Consider the following 21,881-nt stretch of genomic DNA (forward strand, 5'->3'; position numbering starts at 1 on the left):
CTAACAAAGAGAACATTGAAGAGGAAATCACCAAATAATACCATTCACAATAGCCCCTAAGAAGATAAAGTACTTAGGAATAAATCTTACCAGAGATGTAAAGGCCTATACAAAGAAAACTACAAGACATTACTGAAAGAAACCAAAAGACACCTACATAAGTGGAAAAACATACCTTACTCATGGATAAGGAGACTCAACATTGTCAAAATGTCTGTTCTACCCAAAGCGATCTATAGATACAATGCAATCCCGATCCAAATACCCAAGACATTTTTTAATGAGATGCAGAAGCAAATCACCAGCTTCATATGGAAGGGAAAGAGGCCCCAGATAAGTAAAGCATTACTGAAAAAGAAGAACAAAGTGGGAGGCTTCATTTTACCTGATTTTAGAATATATTATACCGCGACAGCAGTCAAAACAGCCTGGTACTGGTACAACAAGAGATACATAGACCAATGGAACAGAATTGAAATCCAGACATAAATTCATCCACATATGAGCAGCTGATACTTGACAAGGGCTCAAAGTCTGTTAAATGGGGAAAAGACAGTCTCTTTTACAAATGGTGCTGGCATAACTGGATATCCATCTGCAAAAAAATGAAACAATAACCATACCTCATATCATGTACAAAAACGAACTCAAAATAGATCAGAGACGTAAATACAAAATCTAAAAAGATACAGATCATGGAAGGAAAAATAGGGACAATGCTAGGAGCCCTAATACATGGCATAAAAGTATACAAAACATTTCTACAATGCAGAAGACGTTACTAACAATGTAGAAACACCAGAAGAGAAATTAGGTAACTGGGAGCTCCTAAAAGTCAAACACCTATGCTCATCCAAAGACTTCACCAAAGAAGTAAAAAGATTACCTACAAATTTAGAAAAAGTATTTAGCTGTGACATTTCCGATCAGCATCTGATCTCTAAAATCTACACGTTGCTGCAAAAACTCAAGAACAAAAACGACAAATAACCCAATTAAAAAATGGGCTAAGGATATGAATAGACAGTTCACTAATGAAGACATTTGGGCTGTTAACAGATAACATGAGGAAATGCTCACGATCATTAGCCATTACCCAAAACCCAGTGCCGTTAGAGAAATGCAAACCAAAAGTACAATGAGATTCCATTGCACCCCAACAAGGCTGGCATTAATCCAAAAAACACAAAATAATAAATGTTGGGGAGGTTATGGAGAGACTGGAACATTCATATACTGCTGGTGAGATGTAAAATGGTACAACCACTTTGGAAATGGATTGGGCGCTTCCTTAAAAAAGCTAGAACTAGAACTACCATAAAAAACTACCATACGACCTAGCAATTCTACTCCTTGGAACATACCCTAAGGAAATAACAGCCTTCACATGAACAGATAAATGCACACCCATGTTCGCCACAGCACTGTTTACAATGGCAACAAGATGGAAGCAGCCAAGGTGCCCATCAACGGATAAATGGATAAATTATGGTATATTCACACAATGGAATACTACACAACAATTAACAATGATGTATCTGTGAAATATTTCATAACATGGAGGAATCTGGAAGGTATTACGGTGAGTGAAATTAGTCAATTGCAAAAGGACAAATATTGTCTGAGACCACTATTACTAGAACTCTACATAAAGTTTAAACACATAAGAAAATATTCTTTGATGGTTATAAGGGTGGGGAGGGAGGGAGAGGGATATTCACTAACTAGATAAAAATAAATTTTTGTAGGTGAAGTTAAGGGCAACACACAACACAGGGATAGTCAGTAGAACTGGACTAAACCAAAAGCAAAGAAGTTTCCTGAATACAAACAAACGCTTCGAAGGCCAGAGTAGCAGGAATAGGGATCTGGGACCATGGTTTCAGGGCATCTAGGTCAACTGGCATAACAAAATGTATTAAGAAAACATTCCGTATCCCACTTTGGTGAGAGGCATCTGGGGTCTTAAACACTAGCAAGTGGCCATCTAAGATGCATCAATTGGTCTCAACCCACCTGGAGCAAATGAAAATGAAGAACACCAAAGACATATGGTAAAGATGAGCCCAAGAGACAGAAAAGGCCACATAAACCAGAGACTCCATCTGCCTGAGAACAGAAGAACTAGATGGTGCCCAGCTACCACCAATCAATGCCCTGACAGGGAACACAACAGAGAATCCCTGATGGAGCAGGAGAACAGTGGGATGCAGATCTCAAATTCTGTTAAAAAGACCAGGCTTAATGGTTTGACTGAGACTGGAGGGACCCTGACAGTTGGTCATAGTCTTTGGACCCTTTGTTAGCCCAAGATTGGAACCATTCCTGAAGCCAACTCTACAGACAGGGATTGGCTTGGACTGTAAGACAGACAACAATACTGGTGAGGACTGAGCTTCTTGGCTCAGGCAGACACTTGAGACTATGTGGGCAATTCCTGTCTGGTTGCGAGATGAGAAGGAAGAAGGGACAGCAGCTGGCTGAAAGGACACGGGGAATGCAGGGTGGAGAGGAAGAGTGTGCTGTCTCATTAAGAGGAGAGCAGACAGGAGTACACAGCAAGGTGTGTATAATTTCTGTATGAGAGACTGACTTGATTTGAAAACTTTCGCCTAAAGCACAATAAATTAAAAAAAAAAAAAAAGATCAGTCTAGGAAACCCTACAAGGCAGTTCTACTCTGTCACACGGGATTGCCAAGAGTCGAAAATCAACTCAACAGCACTTAACAATAACCAGTACCTTTCATATGCTTGAGCTTGGTAAGTTGGAGTCCTGGTGGTGCAGAAAGCTTGAGGAGTTAATGACCATCAGTACCCCTCACCCATGGTCCCTAAATCTCTTCAAAAGGATGGTTCAAGTGGATTCCTAACAGGTCCTTATCCCCAGACGTATGGGAGGTTGAGCGGAAGCATCTGTTGAGTGGCAACCCCCTCCCCAATGTACAGTAAATACAGAATTTGCGCAGTACCTATACACATATAGGAAAAATTTCAGCTCCCCTTTCTCTTAATATATTGTTTGGTAACAAGTGAAACAAGTCTAATAAGAATACCCCAAGCTTAAGAACATGGGAATAAAACCAATGGAGCCTGGTTCTCAAGTCTTATGCTCTTTTAAAGGAAAGATAAACTAGTGGGTATTGGTTTGTGAGCACTTTCATACAAAAACTGCAATGGTAGATTTCAAAGATAATTCTTATCTTCAGGAATTTAAAAGCAAGTAAGACAGTATGGTATGAAACCAGCAGCATCCGCATCACCTAGGAACTTGTTAGACTGTAAAATCTGAGGCTCCTCCCAGACCTACTCAGAAACTGAGGGTACAGCACTAAGAGATGATAAGTATGCTAAACTTTCCAACTGGAAAGATTTTAGCAAAATATGAAACAATGTAAATGCAGATTCTATACACTCAATTGAAGTTCACTTTTTGGGCGGAGAGGGACAATGGGACATGAAGAAGCAGATAAAACTGATCTAACTGCTTACATCTTAAATCTTAAGCATAAATGCACATCTTTGAAAAGCAGCTCAGGAAGTCATGTCTATCCTGTGTTCGTACTAACGTTCTACTTAACAACCAGCACAAATGACAGAAACACCAATGACTCAATACCCATGGGGGAGGAGACACATTTATAATGCTTCTATACTAATCTACACAGTACTGGTTACATAGGTGGTCAATAAATACTTCTTGAATTCTACTGAAATGAACACTAATTGGTAAAAAAAAAAAAAATCTTAAATAGTAAATACTAGAAAAAGTATTTAAGTTACTAAATATTATTATAAGGATATTTAAAAGGTAGTAGTCTCACAGATTGAACTGGGTCCCCCCAAAATGTGTGCCAACTTGGTTAGGCCATGATTTCCAGTATTGTGTGGTTGTCCACCATTTTGTGATTGTAGTTTTATGTTAAAAAAGGTTAGGGTAGGATTTTAACACCCTTCTCAGGTCACATCCCTGATCCAATGTAAAGGAAGTTTCCCTGGGGTGTGGCCTATACCACCTTTCATCTCTGAAGAGATAGAAAGGGAAGTGAGCAGACCTTATACCACCAAGAAAGCAGTGCCGAGAGCAGAGCACGTCTTTTGGACCTGGGGTTCCTGAACAGAGAAGCTCCTAGTCCGGGGGAAGACTGATGAGAAGGACCTTCCTTTAAAGCCGAGAGAGAAAGCCTTCCCCTGGAGCTGATGTCTTAAATTTGGACTTGTAGCCTACTACACTGTGAGAGAATAAATTTTTCTTTGTTAAAGCCATCCACTTGTGGTATTTCTGTTATAGTAGCACTAGATGACTAAGACAGGTAGGATATAAACAAAGTTAGAGAAACGTTTTTAGATAAATTAGAACTCTCATCTCACTAATTTTCAGAAGGCACTCAATACTCTTCTACCATTACTTTGCCTAAGACACACCCTCTTAGTTTCCTCACTGCCAAGTACTAAGGATATGATCACACACAGCAGGTGAGTGTACTATGTCACTTTTTTTTTAACAGTTATCAACATGCCTTGCCTTGATTTGGCCAGTCTAAAACTAAAGGTTTCAAATTTTTCTGCATGGGAGACTTCCATTATGCCAGGAATGATTTTTATCATCCTCACACTACCCCACAAACTCTGGCAATGGAATCACTAATATCTTAGCATCTAAACGCTTTTCTCTATAGCTTGTGTCACTGATCTAGTTCTCCTTAGAGAAGGATTGGGAGAGGTAAACAGGGCCTCTTAGAATAATAAGGAAGAAAGAAGAAAATTCAAGAAATATGACATGAAGGCAGGAACAGCCTCTGGGGCCAGCACTCTGAGGAAAGCCATCCGTTTGGTCTTTGTGACGGTAGAAGGTCTTTACCTCACGGTTGTGAAGAAATGAGTTCGTGTGATGTTTTTTAGTATCATTTCTCTAAATTTACATACCTAATCATGCTGCTTTAATCTTTAAAGGGTTCCCAGAAAAACAGTAGCTATAATTTCCAAAAGTTACACGACAAGGTGCTAACAGAAGCGTTTTAGGATCAAATATTTAATAAATCTTTTTTTCTACTGTGTGCCAGGCACTGCACAGTAAGTTGGAGACACGAGTGTGAACAAAAAAGACATGGCTTCTGCTCTCACTCTGTTTTCTTTATGACTCACAGGTTTTTTGTGTATTTTTTTCCCTAACGGTTTTCCGTGATATGTCTTTAAAGTGAAATGCTGAGCACTAAGGTCAGTTATCTCCCGAGAAATGTTAACAGCAAAGATGGCGGAATGAAGGATATACCGTATGCCATGGATTGAACTGTGTCCCCCAAAATGTGTGTCAATGTGGCCAGGCAACAAATTCCCAGTATTTTATAGTTGTCCACCATTTTGTCATCTGATGTGATCACCCTGTGTGTTGTAAATCCTAACCTCTATGATGTTAATGAGGCAGGATTAGAGAGGCAGTTATGTTAATAAGGTAGGACTCAACCTACAGGATTAGGTTTGAGATATATCTCTTTTGAGATATAAAAAAGAAAAGTGAGCAGAGACAAGAGGGACCACATATCACCAAGAAAGAAGCACCAGGAGTGGAGCATATCCTTTGGACCTGGCGTCCCTAAACTGAGAAGTAACTAGACCGCAGAAGACTGATAACAAGGACCTTTCTCCAGAGCCAACAGAGAAAGAAATCCTTCTCCTAGAACTGGCACTCTGAATTTGGACTTCTAGCCTCCCAAACTGTGAGAGAATAAATTTATCTTTGTTAAAGCCATCCACTTGTGGTATTTCTGTTATAGCAGCATTAGATAACTAAGACACTATAGTAGAATAAGGAAAGTGAACAACTGAGAATATATGTGGAGCTAAAAAATTTCTGAGCTTAAATGGAAAAAGCCAATATATTATGAAAAGAATAGAGTCTAAACTCCTTAAAATGCCCAAAATGATCTTCCCAGCTAATTTTAAGCACCCTCCCTTCACTCAGTAGCTCTGGACACAGTAGTGTTTTCTCAGTTCCTTGCTCAGGCTAACTTCATTCCAGCCACAGAACTTTTGGACAAGCTGTGTCCCCAGACCAGTGCCTGCCACATAACAGGTACTCAATAAATACATGCAGAATGAATGAATATATTTTTACCACGACTTTTTTAATTTATCTCATCAAAAAAAGATATATTTTAAATAGATCCATTTGACAATGGTCTTTTCCTTCAGTAAATAGCATGGTGTCACTTTTTGATGTTGTTGTTGTTGTTAGGTGCCGTCGAGTCGGTTCCGACTCATAGCGACCCTATGCACAACAACAAAACACTGCCCAGTCCTGTGCCATTCTTACAATTGTTGTTATGCTTGAGCTCATTGTTGCAGCCACTGTGTCTAACCACCTCGTTGAGGGTCTTCCTCTTTTCCGCTGACCCTGTACTCTGCCAAGCATGATGTCCTTCTCCAGGGACTGATCCTTCCTGACAACATGTCCAAAGTATGTAAGATGCAGTCTCGCCATCCTTGCCTCTAAGAAGCGTTTTGGTTGTACTTCCTCTAAGACAGATTTGTTCTTTCTTTTGGCAGTCCATGGTATACTCGATATTCTTCGCCAACACCACAATTCAAAGGCATCAACTCTTCTTTGGTCTTCCTTATTCATTGTCCTGCTTTCATATGCATATGGTGTGATTGAAAATACCATGGCTTGGGTCAGTTGCACCTTAGTCTTCAGGGTGACATCTTTGCTCTTCAACACTTTGAAGAGGTCCTTTGCAGCAGATTTACCCAATGCAATGCGTCTTTTGATTTCTTGACTGCTGCTTCCACGGCTGTTGATTGTGGATCCAAGTAAAATGAAATCCTTGACAACTTCAAACTTTTCTCCATTTATCATGATGTTGCTCACTGGTCCAGTTGTGAGGATTTTTGTTTTCTTTATGTTGAGGTGTAATCCATACTGAAGGCTGCAGTCTTTGATGTTCATTAGTAAGTGCTTCAAGTCCTCTTCACTTTCAGCAAGCTAGGTTGTGTTATCTGCATAACGCAGGTTGTTAATGAGTCTTCCTCCAATCCTGATGCCCCGTTCTTCTTATATAGTCCAGCTTCTTGTACTATTTGTTCAGCATACAGATTAAATAGGTATGGTGAAAGAATACAACCCTGACACACACCTTTCCTGACTTTAAACCAATCGGCATCCCCTTGTTCTCTCCGAACAACTGACTCTCGATTTATGTACAGGTTCCTCATGAGCACAAGTGTTCTGGGATTCCCATTCTTCGCAGTGTTATCCATAGTTTGTTATGATCCACTCAGTCAAATCTTTTGCATAATCAATAAAACACAGGTAAACATCCTTCTGGTGTTCTCTGCTTTCAGCCAGGATCCATCTGACATAAGCAATGGTATCCCTGGTTCCACGTCCTCTTCTGAAACCGGCCTGAATTTCTGGCAGTTCCCTGTCGGTATACTGCTGCAGCCGTTTTTGAATGATCTTCAGCAGAATTTTGCTTGCATGTGATATTAATGATACTGTTCTATAATTTCCACATTCAGCTGGATCACCTTTCTTGGGAATAGGCATAAATATGGATCTCTTCCAATCAGTTGGCCAGGAAGCTGTCTTCCATATTTCTTGGCATAGACAAGTGGGCACCTCCAGCCCTGCATCTGTTTGTTGAAACATCTCAATTGATATTCCATCAATTCCTGGAGCCTTGTTTTTTTGCCAATGCCTTCAGAGCAGCTTGGACTTCTTCCTTCAGTACCATCGGTTCCTGATCATATGCCACATCTTGAAATGTTTGAACATCGACTAGTTCTTTTTGGTATAATGACTCTGTGTATTCCTTCCATCTTCTTTTGATGCTTCCTGAATCATTTAATATTTTCCCCATGGAATCCTTCACTATTGCAACTTGAGGCTTGAATTTTTTCCTCAGTTCTTTCAGCTTGAGAAATGCTGAGCGTGTTCTTCCCTTTTGGTTTTCCACCTCCAGCTCTTTGCACATATCATTATAATACTTTATTTTGTCTTCTCAAGAGGCCCTTTGAAATCTTCTGTTCGGTTCTTTTACTTCATCAATTCTTCCTTTTGCTTTAGCTGCTCGACGCTCAAGAGCAAGTTTCAGAGTCCCCTCTGACATCCACCTTGGTCTTTTCTTTCTTTTCTGTCTTTTCAGTGACCTCTTGCTTTCTTCATTGATGATGTCCTTGATGTCATTCCACAACTCGTCAGGTCTTTCGTCACTAGTGTTCAATGCGTCAAATCTATTTTTGAGATGGTCTCTAAACTTAGGTGGCATATACCCAAGGTCATATTTTGGCTGTCATGGACTTGCTCTGATTTTCTTCAGTTTCAGCTTGAATTTGCATATGAGAAATTCATGGTCTGACCACAGTCGGCCCCTGGCCTTGTTCTGACTGATGATACTGAGCTTTTCCATCGTCTCTTTCCACAGATGTAGTCAATTCGATTTTTGTGTGTTCCATCTGGTGAGGTCCATGTGTATAGTTGCCGTTTATGTTGGTGAAAGAAGGTATTTGCAATGAAGAAGTCATTGGTCTTGCAAAATTCTATCATTTGATCTCTGGCATTGTTTCTATCACCAAGGCCATATTTTCCAACTACTGATCCCCCACGGGTCTGTCTGTTTGTCATACTGTGGGGGCTCGTGTGTTGCTGTGATGCTGGAAGCTATGCCACCAGTATTCAGATACCAGCAAGGTCACCCATGGAGGACAGGATTCAGCTGAGCTTCCAGACTAAGACAGAGTAGGAAGAATGACTCGGCAGTGTACTTCTGAAAAGCATTAGCCAGTGAAAGCCTTATGAATAAATTTTTTGATATATGTGGTTAAAAATATACTCTGATAAAATGCAGGTTAAGACTTAGACAATTCAGAGAGGCATTGAAAATAATCATCTATAATCCTTCTACCCATATATAATACTGTTAACATAGTGATATATTTTTTTGCATATTTTACACGGTTGAGTTATGGTGATACACAATTTAGAATCCTTTTCTGAGTCAATTTTATAGCACGGACTATAAGCAAAAAGTATAGTAAAAGTATCATCCCTATGCCACTAACATTTCTTTGTAATCGATTTTTATGACTACATAATATTCTACTCTCTGGATATAGTCTGATTTATTTAACCACAATCATCTTTTTAGAAAGTGGTTATTTTCAGCATTTGCTATTAAAATAATGCAGTTATTAACCTCTTTGGAGAATATGGTAGTTTAATAACTTACTTTAAACTGAAATACAGATGGACTTTACTATTGACTGATTTTAAAAATCACCTGAAAGCATTAACTGGATTATTACAGTAAAATACACTATAAAGTTACTTTTTCTCTATTTCTGTTGCAGATCACACTTATACTCCGAGAGGTAAACTAAAACACCAGGTTTAATCTATCTCTAGTTCTGAGGAAGAATTATCTTAAGAAAATTGTTTCCACTATTTAACTGGTCTGATCAGTTACAGACTTGATCATTTAGCTTCACACTATGGATTCAATGTCAGGCATGGAGAAAGGCTGAGGTATTACCAAATAATTTAAATAAATGCTGGTTATTTAAAAGCAATTTTTTATTCCTTCAGAGTAGTACTTATCTCAATTTTAGAAGCATAAAAGAATTTCTGAGAACTGAACATGGTGGTATTCCTATAAGCAGAATGCATTAATCCTAAACTCTACTGTCCTATTCTAAAGCCTTTCTTAGTCATGGCTTATTTAAGATCGTGAATGATTGTTAATAAAATATTTACTCATATTAGCTAGCGTATACAACTTCCTACCTACAATTTAAAAAGCCTCTGCTAAAGTTCAGACCTGAATCATTAGAGAACTGAAGAATTAACCAAAGATGTAAAAGACTGATGCTTGAGACTGTATTTAAAAGCCTTCCTACACTAGAAGCAGAAACCCTGGTGGTGTAGTGGTTAAGAGCTATGGCTGCTAACGAAAAGGTCTGCAGTTCGAATCCACCAGGCGCTCCTTGGAAACTCTATGGGGCAGTTCTACTCTGTCCTATAGGGTCACTATGAGTCGGAATCGACTTGACGGCAATGGATTTTGGTTTTTTTACTCTAGAAACACTGAAATACAATATATTCCAAAAAATGGAATTGTGGAGGAACTCAAAGAAGGGAAAGGAATCCAAGGAAGAGAAAGGTCAGCAACACACATACCACAAAGTCCTCATCCACCTTATTTAATGTTAATTCTGCATCATCTTCTGGAACAGTTTCATCTTCTAATTCTTCTACTGGGTACGTTGGCCTAAAATAATAAGACTTAATATGAGATGGGAGTTTAATATCTTAGCAGAATACAAGAGCATAATGCAGATGTTAAGAATCTTCTCTACACCAGACCTTAGCACTTTCTTTGCCAACCCCATAACCACTATTAAATGTTTCATGTTTCCTTCCCAAAACTTGCTATGTAAGGAAAAAAAAAAGTTCATCTCCAGATCTTAAAAACAAATGTACATAAATGGAATCATACCATGCATACAATTACTCAAATTACTTTCTTCACTCACCAATATACTACACTGCAATATATATACATCTTCCTCATTTTTTAGAACACGTGCACTGTATTCCATTGTACCCATAGGAGACCCTGGGTGCAAACGTTGGCAGTTCAAACCCACCCAGAAGTTCCTTGGAAGACAGGCCTGGTGACTTGCTTCTGAAAGGTCAAAGCTTTGAAAACCTATGGAGCAGTTCTACTCTGCACACATAATTAATTTAACCGTCAGCCTATAAGTGAACATTGAGATTGTTTCTAGGTTTTTTTTGTGTGTGTGTGTGTGTGAGACAATGTTGCAAAGATCATTCTTGTATACGTACTTTTTTGAAAATCGCTTAGAATAAATTCCTACAAGTAGTATGGCTGGGTCAACAGCTTTGTATATATGACTGTTTTGCTATATGTTGCCAAAATATTGTCCTAATTTATACCTCCAACGACAGTGAAGAACAGCAGTCACTCCCATTCTAGACCTTCACCAATATGGGGTACAAGCTTTAATCTTTGCTAATCATCCAAGTACAAACATCTCATTCTCGCATTTATTTCTTACGAGAATGGCTGAACATCTTTTCATGTTTTAATTGGTCATTTGTGTTTCAGTGAAACGCCCATTTACATCCTTTGCCCTTTGACTTTTGTATATTAAGAAAATTAATGTTTTCCCTGACCTGTGTTAAAAATATTTTTCTAAGTTTATTATGTATTATAATAAGTAGTAAGTAGCTACTCAAGACAGGTACAATTCTTATGAGATAAACTTGACAATCTTAACTTGTGTTGACCCTAGTTTTATATGACATAATAAGGCATTCTCTTACACCACGTACTCCTCTGGTCTTTTAGTACTTCTACAGCTTCCTTTTTTACATCTTTCATCATTCTGAAATTTATTTTGATATGCATAATAAGAAGGACTCCAGTTTTATTCTTATTTCTAAAATCTAATTAGTGTTCCCAGCATTTAATACTGAACAGTCCATCACCTTTCCTTTGAGATTAACAACATGTATCTCCCATATTAAAAATACACAAAACTATTTGCGTTCATTCCTGGAAACTTGTCTTAAAAATCCGTAACTTAGACAGGTTAACAAAATAAAACATCAACATTTATTATCAAGGAAAGAAAGTACTTTGAACCAAATTAATCTCAGAAAGGAATAAATTTCCTAATTTGTAATTAATTAGAATTAGATGATAATAGTGTAAAAAATTTGGCATAGCGGCACTCATGAAAATACCTCGGGGGGGGAATGCTGTAAGAAATTAGCATAGTGGTGCTGAAAATCTCACAGAGGGAAGGAGTGTTTGGCAAACAAATGTAGAAGGCATGTGTTATTTGTATTAAAATATGGTAACACAAAAGAACTGTTCTTCTAGGATTTGTTTTGGTATATTTAGATACATAAAATAACCAACTATAAATATCTAACTTCTTGCAATTTATATTTTCTAGTATATTCACTCCCCACATGTCTGACAGTTTGTTGTAATGTAGTGGCTTGCATGTTGCTGTGATGCTGGAAGCTATGCCACCGGTATGTCAAATACCAGCAGGGTGACCATGGTAGACAGGTTTCATCTGAGCCTCCTGACTAAGACTAGGAAGAAGGAACTGGAGGGCGAATTCTGAAAAGCATTAGCCAGTGAAAACCTTATGAACAGCAGTGGAACGCTGTCTGATACAGCGCCGGAAGATGAGCCCCTCAGGCTGGAAGGCACTCAAAAGATGACTGGGGAAGAGCTTCCTCCTCAAAGTAGAGTTGACCTTAATGACGTGGATGGAGTCAAGCTTTCAGGACCTTTGTTTGCTGATGTGTCAGCACGCAAAATGAGAAGAAAGAGCAGCAAAAATCCATTAATAGGAACGTGGAATGTACAAAGTATGGATCTGGGAAATTTGAAAATCATCAGAAATGAAATGGAATGCATAAACATTGATATCCTAGGCATTAGTGAGCTGAAATGGACTGGTACTAGCCATTTTGAATTGGACAATCATACGGTCTACTATGCTGGGAATGACGACTTTGAAGAGGCATAGTGTCAAAAAGAACATTTCAAGATCTATCCTGAAGTACAATGCTGTCGGAGATAGAATAATATTCATAAGTCTACAAGGAACACCAGTTAATATGGCTATTATTCAAGTGTATGTACCAACCACTAAGGCCAAAGATGAGGAAACTGAAGTTTTTCACCAACTTCTACGGTCTGAAATTGATCAAACATGGAATTAAGATGCATTGATAATTACTGGTAATTGGAATGTGAAAGTTGAAAATAAAGAAGGAGGAACAATAGTTGGAAAATATGGCCTTGGTAATAAGAATGATGTCAGAGATCATGTGACAGAATTTTGCAGTGACTTCTTCATTGCAAATACCTTTTTTTCAACAACATGATGACTACATACATGTACCTTGCCAAATGGAATACCCAGGAATCAAACCAACTATGTCTGTGGAAAGAGTGTATGCAAAAGCTCAATATTATCAGTCACCAGACTGAGGAACAGACCACCAATTGTTCACATCCAAGTTCAAGTTGAAGCTGAAGAGAATTAGAACAAGTCCACGAGAGCCAAAGTACAACCCTGAGTATATCCCACCTGAATTTTGAGACCATCTCGAGAATAGATTTGATACATTAAATCAAAGACCAGATGAGTTGTGTAATGACATCAAGGGCATATCACACATGAAGAAAACAAGAGGTCATTTAAAGACAGGAAAGAAAGAAAAGACCAAAATGGATGTCAGAAGAGACTCTGACACCTGCTTTTGAACATAGAGTAGCCAAAGTGAAAGGAAGAAATGATCAAGTAAAAGAGCTGAAGAGAATATTTCAAGAAGACAAAATAAAGTATTATAATGAAATGTGCAAAGACCTGGAGATGGAACACCGAAAGGGAAGAACATGCTGGACATTTCTCGCGCTGAAAGAACTGAAGACAAAATTCAAGCCTTGAGTTCCAATACTGAAGGATTCTACCGGGAAAATATTAAATGATGCAGGACATATCAAAAGAAGATGGACGGAATAAGCAGAGTCGCTGTTCCAAAAAAAAAACTGGTCGATGTTCAACCACTTCAGGATGCAGCACATGATGAAGAACCGATGAAATTAAAGGAAGAAATCCAAGCTGCAGTGAAGGCACTGGTGAAAAAAAAGTCTCCAAGAATTGCCCGAATACCAATTGAGATGTTTTGACAAACGGATGCAACGCTGGGAGCGCTTACTCATCCATGCCAAGAAATCCGGTACACAGCTTCCTGGCCAACCAACTGGAAGAGATCCATATTTGTGCCCATTCCAAAGAAAGGTGATCCAACAGAACGCAGAAATTATCAACAACACCATTAATAACATACACAAGTAAAATTTTGCTGAAGATAATTTAAAAAATGGTTGCAGCAGTACATTAATGGGGATCTGCCAGAAATTCAAGCCAGACTCAGAAGAGGATGTGGAATACAGGATATCATTGCTGATATCAGATGGACCTTGGTTGAAAGCGCAGAATACGAGAAAGAGGTTTATCTGCTTTATTGACTGTGCAGTGGCTTTCGACTGTGTGGATCATAACAAATTATGGATAACATTGTGGAAAATGGGAAAGCAGAACACTTAATCGTGCTCATGGGGCATCTGTACACAGAACGAGAGGCAGCTGTTCAAACAGAACAAATGGATACTTCATGGTTTGAAGTCAGGAAAGGTATCAGTGTCATATCCTATCACCATACTTATTCAGTCTGTATGCTCAGCAAATAATCTGAGAAGCTGGACTATACGAAGAAGAATGGGGCATCAGGGTTGAAGGAAGACTCATTAGCAACCTGAGATATGCAGATGACATAACCCTGCTTCCTGAAGGTGAAGAAGACTTAAAGCACTTATTGATGAAGATCAAAGACCACAGCCTTCAGTATGGATTACACATCAACATAAAGAAAACAAAAATGCTCACAACTGGACCAATAAGCAACAACACGATAAATGGAGAAAAGACGGAACTTGTCAAGGATTTCGTTTTACTTGGATCCACAATCAACAGCCATGGAAGCAGCAGTCAAGAGATCAAACAATGCATTGCTCTGGGCAGATCTGGACAAAAGACCTCTTTAAAGTAAAGATGTCACGATGAGGACTAAGGTGCATATGACCTAAGCCATCGGGTTTTCAGTTGCCTCATATGTATGCAAAAACCGGACAATGAGTAAGGAAGACTGAAGAAGAACTGACACCTTTGAATTATGGTGTTGGTGAAGAATACTGAATATATCATGGACTGCCAGAAGAATGAACAAATCTGTCTTGGTAGAAGTACAGCCAGAATGCTCCTTAAAAGGAAGGATGGTGAGACTTTGTTTCACATACTTTGGGCACGCTATCAGGAGGGACCATTCCCTGGAGTAGGACATTTGCTAGAGGGTCAACAAAAAAGAGGAAGAACCTCAACGAGATGGATTGACACAGTGGCTGCAACAATGGGCTCAAGTATAACAGTGATTGTGAGGATGGCTCAGGTCTGGGCACTGTTTCATTCTGTTGTATGTAGGGCCTCTATGAGTTGGAACTGACTCAAGGGCACCTAACAACAACAACAACAGTAGTATATTCACTAATGTTAGTATTTTGCAATGTTTTTTCCTCTTATTCTTCCCCATGTATTATTGTTGTGGTTAGCTGCCATGCAGCAGATCTCTAACTCAAGTAGACCCATGGACAACAAAAAGAAATGTTGCTTGGTCCTGTGCCATCACCATAATTGGTTGTGGATCGAACCATTATGATCCATAGGGTTTTCACTGGCTGCTTTTTAGAGAGAGATCACCAGGCCTTGCTTCCTAGTCTGTCTTAGTCTGAAAGCCTCAGTGAAACCTGTTCAGCATCATAGCATCACGGAAGTCTCCAATGACAGATGGTTGGTGGCTGCACATAAAGTACCTTGGCTGGTATTTGAACCCAGGTCCCCCACATGGAAGGGGAGAATTCTATAATGCTGCCCTCATAAATTACCCAAGTCACTATATATAACCAGCAGGTAATGTGTGCCTACAACAAAGGATGTATAAAATTGAACAGTGGTTGAGATAATAATAGCTTCTGGTGAACTTAGAATATATTGAACTAAAGACTTAGTAAAAAATAAAAATGCCAAATAGAGCAACACATCTCATAACTTATCTTTTCTGAAGTATAGGAAAGAAATGTTTCGGATCATATAATCATTCTTCGTATTATACTAAATGGTAATGTTAGGTTGAAGCATATAAAGATGACATTTATTTTAGTTCAAAGCTTATAAAAATAATTTTATATGGTTCAATCTCATGAGAGCCTGAGTCGGGGAAATTTTTAAAAGTACTTATTAAAAGGGAGTAAGTTATTTCACCTGAGACAGTGTAGCTGAATACGTATTACAACACTAGCAGGGAACACTACGCACACATTTCCACAGAAGTTAGCTCTAGCACAAAAATCAGTCTGCTCATGTCTTACCTTCACAGTGCTTTCCACATCCTCTAACCTATCAAGGATCCCAATATCCAAGAGGCAAACTTTCCTATTTTCTAATTTTAACTTATAAAATTTAGATAACCAAAAATCAAACCAGTTGCTGTCAATTCCAACTCATGGTGACCCTATAGGACAATCTTAACAGAAGCAGACTGCCCCATCTTTCTCCTGAGGAGCGGCTGGGTACTTAGCCACTGCGCTACCAGGGCTCCTAAAATTGAGATAGTTTTTCAATATTTTATTTCCTCATCCATATGATCAACATTTGAGCATCTATGACATATCAACCACTATGCTGTCATAGAACACACATGAAGATCTCACGATTTCTAGCAAGGAAATCCAACCTATGAACAAATGATTTTAGGATAATTACAATATATTAATAGAAATATAAACAAAGGACTGTCAGGTCAGAGAAAAGAAGCAACGGACAATGTCTAGGTGAGTATCAGATAGTTTCTTCCAGAATTATTCTTGACCAATCACTAGAAGCAAAAGAGACAATCCCATTTGTAGTAACTTCCATTTTTTCCTTAAATCTGTAGCTATCAGTTTTCCCAAGCATATACTACACTTACGTGTGAAAATATATACAGAAAGAGACTTTAAAATTTTTTCTAAAATTGACCAGAATATATAGTTTAATAATTACATATTTCATCAGAGAAGGAGCACAATAATATCTAACATATTACTTTGAACTGTTTTTGAAGCGACCTGGCATTCCGATTTTGTCTATACCAAATTTTTCATTTTCTGTTTATAACAGTCAAGAGAAAATAACTCTTATCAATTTGATTAAGCAGCTCCCAACTCTTAGAAGAAGAAACTAGGCACATATAATTACTAATACTAGGTTGGGCAGTGTTTACCTTTTCCAGGTGAAACCAGTATATTTTAATGCTTCTTCGGCTAAACAATCAAGAACATAGCATACATGCTCTCCATAACCAGACTTTAATTTTGAAGGAGGAAAATCTGCAGTTCTTCCCTGAAATACAAAACATAAACTGGTTATTATTTGTTATTTACATTCCAAATCTCAAAATATTTTAAGCAAAAAATTCTAAAGAGATTTATTACTTCTGCATTTATCAAATATGACTTAAAGTAACTATGAATAACTACATTGCCTCGTAGAAATTCATCTCAATTTTTTTTAATCCATTGATACATAAAAAACTAAAGGAAAACAAAGACATTTTGTTGTCAAAAGTGTTAAAAGGCAATAACTCCATGTTAGCAGAACAAATCATTGATCCTGCTGGGATAGGGATCAGTAAAAGTGCCAGCCTGGTATCACAGGAAAACCACATGAGGGACACTCGCTTGCAAAAATTAATAACATTTGTGCCAAAAATGTATCACTGCCTGTCCCCAGGAAGAGTCAAAATGAAAAACACAACTGCTATCCTTGTCTATTAAATCAAGGTTTGCTTTTAATATAGAGTGTTTCATGTTCCTAGTTTATCACTTTTAAGAGGGAGAACTAAGAACTCATAAATTTACCTCTAATATATGTCAAGACTAAGAAAAATATTATTACTTTGGGCTATAAAGAGTGTCCACTGAACATTTTTTAGAAGTGGCACTAATGTTATAATATCAACCATTCTGAGCTTTTATCTGAAAATAAATTCAGATACAGTCACATATATTCACAGAGGATTCATCTAAAAGCTAGCATTTACACTACTGAATTATCAATATTACAATTCATAACTCGAGAAGACGAAGAGAGTTGTTGACACTTACAAATGACCGAAGCTCTGATAATATGTTAGATATTGTTGCATTAGGATCATCGTATTCTTGGGGCTGCTCAAAGAGACGTCCTGCTTTATTAATCAACCAAGCAGCAAGGGTGCAAAACATGTAGAACTGCTCACCAGGGTTGGTAGGCAGTGCGAAGTAGTGTCTGCTTCAAAACAAGGTGGGGAGAACATGAAAAAAGGCAAGTAAGCCTACCGTAACTAAAGGTGCTCGGTCCAAAATTGCCAAATAAGTTTTTTCTTTAACGGTCTTAAAATCAAAAGATACTGATATTTTACCCGTTGGAGTTTCCATTAACCTACAGCACACAGATTAAAGTTTTTAGCCAACAGGATTAGGGCAATTAGTTCAAAGTCCTTACACGCAGAAAATGAAGTGCATGTTAGAAAACAAAGCATGTGGAACTTTTGCCAAAATCATTCACGTGTTAAAAATAATTAATCAGAGTGCCTCCTGAAAATGGTAACTCGGAATTAAAGGAATCTGAGTGAAAATAGACCTTAAAGATTATTCACTATGCATTTTTGCACTTTTTACAATGTTACTGCTGTCTTTACATAGTTGTTCTAACCTATCTTTTTTATCAGCTGTGTTAATCAGTTGTTCTCAACTTGGCTGCATTATTTGAATCAACTGAACTAAAAAAACTCAAACCCATTGCCATAGAGTCGATTCAGACTCCTAGCGACCCTACAACACAGAAGAGAACTGCCCCATAGGGTTTCCAAGGCTGTAATCTTTATGGAAGCAGACTGCCACATCTTTCTTCCGTGGAGCAGCTGGTGGTTTGAACCTCCAACCTTTCAGTTAGCAAGTGAGTGCTTAACCACTGTGCTACTGGGCTCCTTTGAATCACCTGAGGAGACCATAAAAAATATTGATGCCCATCCAAACATTGCCTCTTCCCTCATCAATGCATCAAATCAGAGCTTTTGGGAGCAGAGCCCCAGTATTTTAAAAGCTCGCTAGATGGTTCTAAGGTACAGAGAGGCTTAAGAAGTTCATTCTCACTCTAACAAACATTTGTTGAAATTTGCTAAATCTCCTAGCCGACTGAAAACAGTCCTACGAAGATCAATATAATTTACACCTAAATATGTGTGGAACAAAACATGTTAGCAACAACATTTGAGTCAGTTTGATCAAAAATCTTAATTTGCTTTTTTTATTTGTAGCTATTACTATTATGTTTATATCATAGTTATCATTGCCACTTTTCATAACAATCAGCAGCCTGCTTCTTCATGTTTCCCCAACTTTTTGTCCTGCGATAGGTGTAAATGCTCTGAATGGTAACATATAGTTGAGAAAAAAAAAAAAGCCGGGCAGCGGGGCGGGGGGGGGGGGGCATGAAGCCCTTCCAGGTATGTGTTTACAACCCTTTCAAAGCACCCACCCACCAACAACTCATCTTTTCCTTACAGGATAATCCCTCGAGGACAGAGAATAGGTACTGATAGGCCTAGGTCAGTGGTTCTCAGACTTAAGTGTACACCAGGACGACCTGGAAGGCTTGTTAAAACAGACCGCTAGGTGCCACCGCCGGAATTTCTGATGCCGTAGACTTGGGAACAGGTCTGAGAAAGTGCGTTTCTAGTAAGTTCCCAAGTGAGACTGATGCTGCTGGTCTGGTGGCCTCACTTTAGAGCCACTGAACTAGGGTATCTCCGCTTGGATCCATGATTCAAAGTATCCTGCTGAACCCCTGAGGAAACCGTACAGAGCTGACAGCAACAGAAATCTTGAGGTCATTTTCCTTTAGCTTCAAAAATATACTTGGAAAAAAAAAAGTTATCATTTTGATTAACAGAAAATATAAGCTGTCTATATTAACCTGATCAATTCATTCTAGTAACTCCCAATCCCACAATTTAAATCATAGATCAAGCAACACTGCTTCTTTTCCCTCTACTTTTCTGCCGTTAAGAGCTGACTTAGCAATATCGACAGTACCCATCCAGCCTACCTAGCATGAACCAAGAAAAGCACTTGCCGTGCAGTCAAGGGGATTAAGCGTCCTAAGAGAGCAGAAGAATGAGATGGAAACTGTCAAGGGAAATTATTTGAGTTTACCTATAGGTATTAAGAGGAAGTGCTAAAGATTCCTAATCTACCTGTTATACAACAAGATAAACACCTGTGAGCTCTAACGTGATGACAAAGCTATAAAACGTTCTTGTCGGGCCACAGCCAGGCTACCCCGATTGGAGGATAAAGTGCTCCCGTCCGTTCCCTTCAGCAGCTAACGGCACTGCCTTCAGGATGTGACGAACTTTGCCCACCAAGAGTAAGGGCTGAACTTTAGGTTCTAGGGTACGGGGACAATTCCAGGGGTTGTCGTTTTCTTTGTCTTTCCCACTTTCGGTTTCTGAGAGTACCACAGCAGTCAGTCAACAAGCTCACTAACTGCAAACAAAGTGCTCAGCAAGGTAGTAGGAGGGGCCGGTTCTCAGAGAGGACAACAAATACTGGACAGAGATCGGAACGGTAACAGCACCCGTCTCTGGGGACGACACTATGGGTGATTTTAGTATTTTTCTACACACAGTTTCTTGTGCTTTTCTAAGTTATCTAGAGTGGATGTTTTTATTCCTTTTAGAACCGTAAAACACAGCCTGCGTTTTTTGGAGGTGCCTGTGTATGTTTTAAACAGGAAGGCTGTCTCCCAGTCCTTCCTGCCGCTCCCAAACCTGTTGCTCCACAAAAATGCCAAGTCGGGGCCCTCGGCCGCCAGCTTCGGGGTGACTGCCCGCGCGCGCTCCGGCCGGAAGGTGGAGGCAGGGCTCGCGGACCCGCTCGGCGCCCGAAGCAGGCCCGACGGGGAAGGCACCTCCCCGGGGCCCGGCCGGCACCCAGGCGCCCGGGGCGAAGGGACCCACCTGGACGGGGGCTTCAGGCTGTCCTTCCGCAGGACTTCCTCCTCATAGCGGAGCAGCTTCAGCTTCTCCAGCAGGTCCTCCATCACCACGAACATGTGGTAGGCCGCGCCGGGCCCGCGCTCCACGGCCACCTCTCCGGCTCCTTCGCCGCAAGGCCGAGATACCCCGTCCTCCAGGCCCGACGGCGTGACCACCGCGGCGGCGGCAGCCATCGCAGGACAGACAGAGAGACTCCGGCGAGGGCTCCGGCCTCCGCCGCCCGCGCAGCGGCCGCCAGGACCGCCGCCTCCCGTTGCTAGGCGACCATCGGGCAACTCGTCACCAGGGAAACTAGACTCCGCCTCCATCCCGGAACCTCCGCGTCACTTCTAAATTCCCTCCAACCGGGGCGGGCCTTCCAGGTGACGTCACCACGGACCCCGCCCCTCCGACGGCAGGGAGGAGGTGGCTCGGAGGCAGCCCCGCCCCTGGAGGCGTGGCGTTCCGTGCCCCACGTCCGGCCGCGCCTCTTCCCGCGGCGGCTTAAAGGCGGGGCGGGGCCGCCCGCGTTCGTCTCAGCCTCCCCGGGGGCGGGGCTTCTTGCCCGGCTGTTTGCTAAGGGCCGCCCGCGTTCCTTTCAGCCTCTCCGGGGGCGGGGCCGCCCGTGTTCCTGAGTCTCAGCCTCTCCGGGGGCGGGGCCGCTTGCCCGACTGGTTGCAAAGGGCCGCCCGCGTTCCTCTCGGCCTCTCAGGGGGCGGGGCCGCCCGCGTTCCTGAGTCTCAGCCTCCCCTGGCGGGGGGGCCCCGGCTTGCCCGGCTGGTTGCTAAGGGCGGCCCGCGTTCCTGAGTCTCAGCCTCCCCGGGGGCGGTGCTTCGTGCCCGGCTGGTTGCTAAGGGCCGCCTGCGTTCCTGAGTCTCAGCCTCCCCGGGGGCGGTGCTTCGTGCCCGGCTGGTTGCTAAGGACCGCCGGCGTTCCTGAGTCTCAGCCTCCCCGGGGGCGGGGCTTCGTGCCCGGCTGGTTGCTAAGGTTGGCCCGCATTCCTGAGTCTCAGCCTCCCCGGGGGCGGGGCTTCGTGCCCGGCTGGTTGCTAAGGACCGCCGGCGTTCCTGAGTCTCAGCCTCCCCGGGGGCGGGGCTTCGTGCCCGGCTGGTTGCTAAGGTTGGCCCGCATTCCTGAGTCTCAGCCTCCCCGGGGGCG

General features: G+C 40.8%; 1 protein-coding gene across 2 annotated transcripts in view; it reads right to left on the bottom strand.

Annotated features, from left to right (window-relative positions):
- The window catches only part of IFT57 (intraflagellar transport 57), a 93,420-nt gene extending 71,907 nt beyond the window's left edge, over positions 1–21,513 (bottom strand). Inside the window, exons 1-4 of one of the 2 annotated variants that reach the window (XM_049857803.1) lie at positions 20,706–21,513; positions 17,809–17,974; positions 16,926–17,044; positions 10,173–10,263 (exon numbers count right to left, since the gene is read on the bottom strand). In XM_049857803.1, the coding sequence (XP_049713760.1) occupies positions 10,173–10,263; positions 16,926–17,044; positions 17,809–17,974; positions 20,706–21,052 (723 nt within the window). In that variant the 5' untranslated portion in view covers positions 21,053–21,513. The remainder of the gene's footprint in view (positions 1–10,172; positions 10,264–16,925; positions 17,045–17,808; positions 17,975–20,705) is intronic. The other variant, XM_049857804.1, reaches the window with a different exon arrangement.
- Between the last annotated feature and the right edge of the window lie 368 nt (positions 21,514–21,881).

Source organism: Elephas maximus, chromosome 18, assembly GCF_024166365.1.
Source record: "Elephas maximus indicus isolate mEleMax1 chromosome 18, mEleMax1 primary haplotype, whole genome shotgun sequence".
Classification (NCBI taxonomy): Eukaryota; Metazoa; Chordata; class Mammalia; order Proboscidea; family Elephantidae; genus Elephas; species Elephas maximus.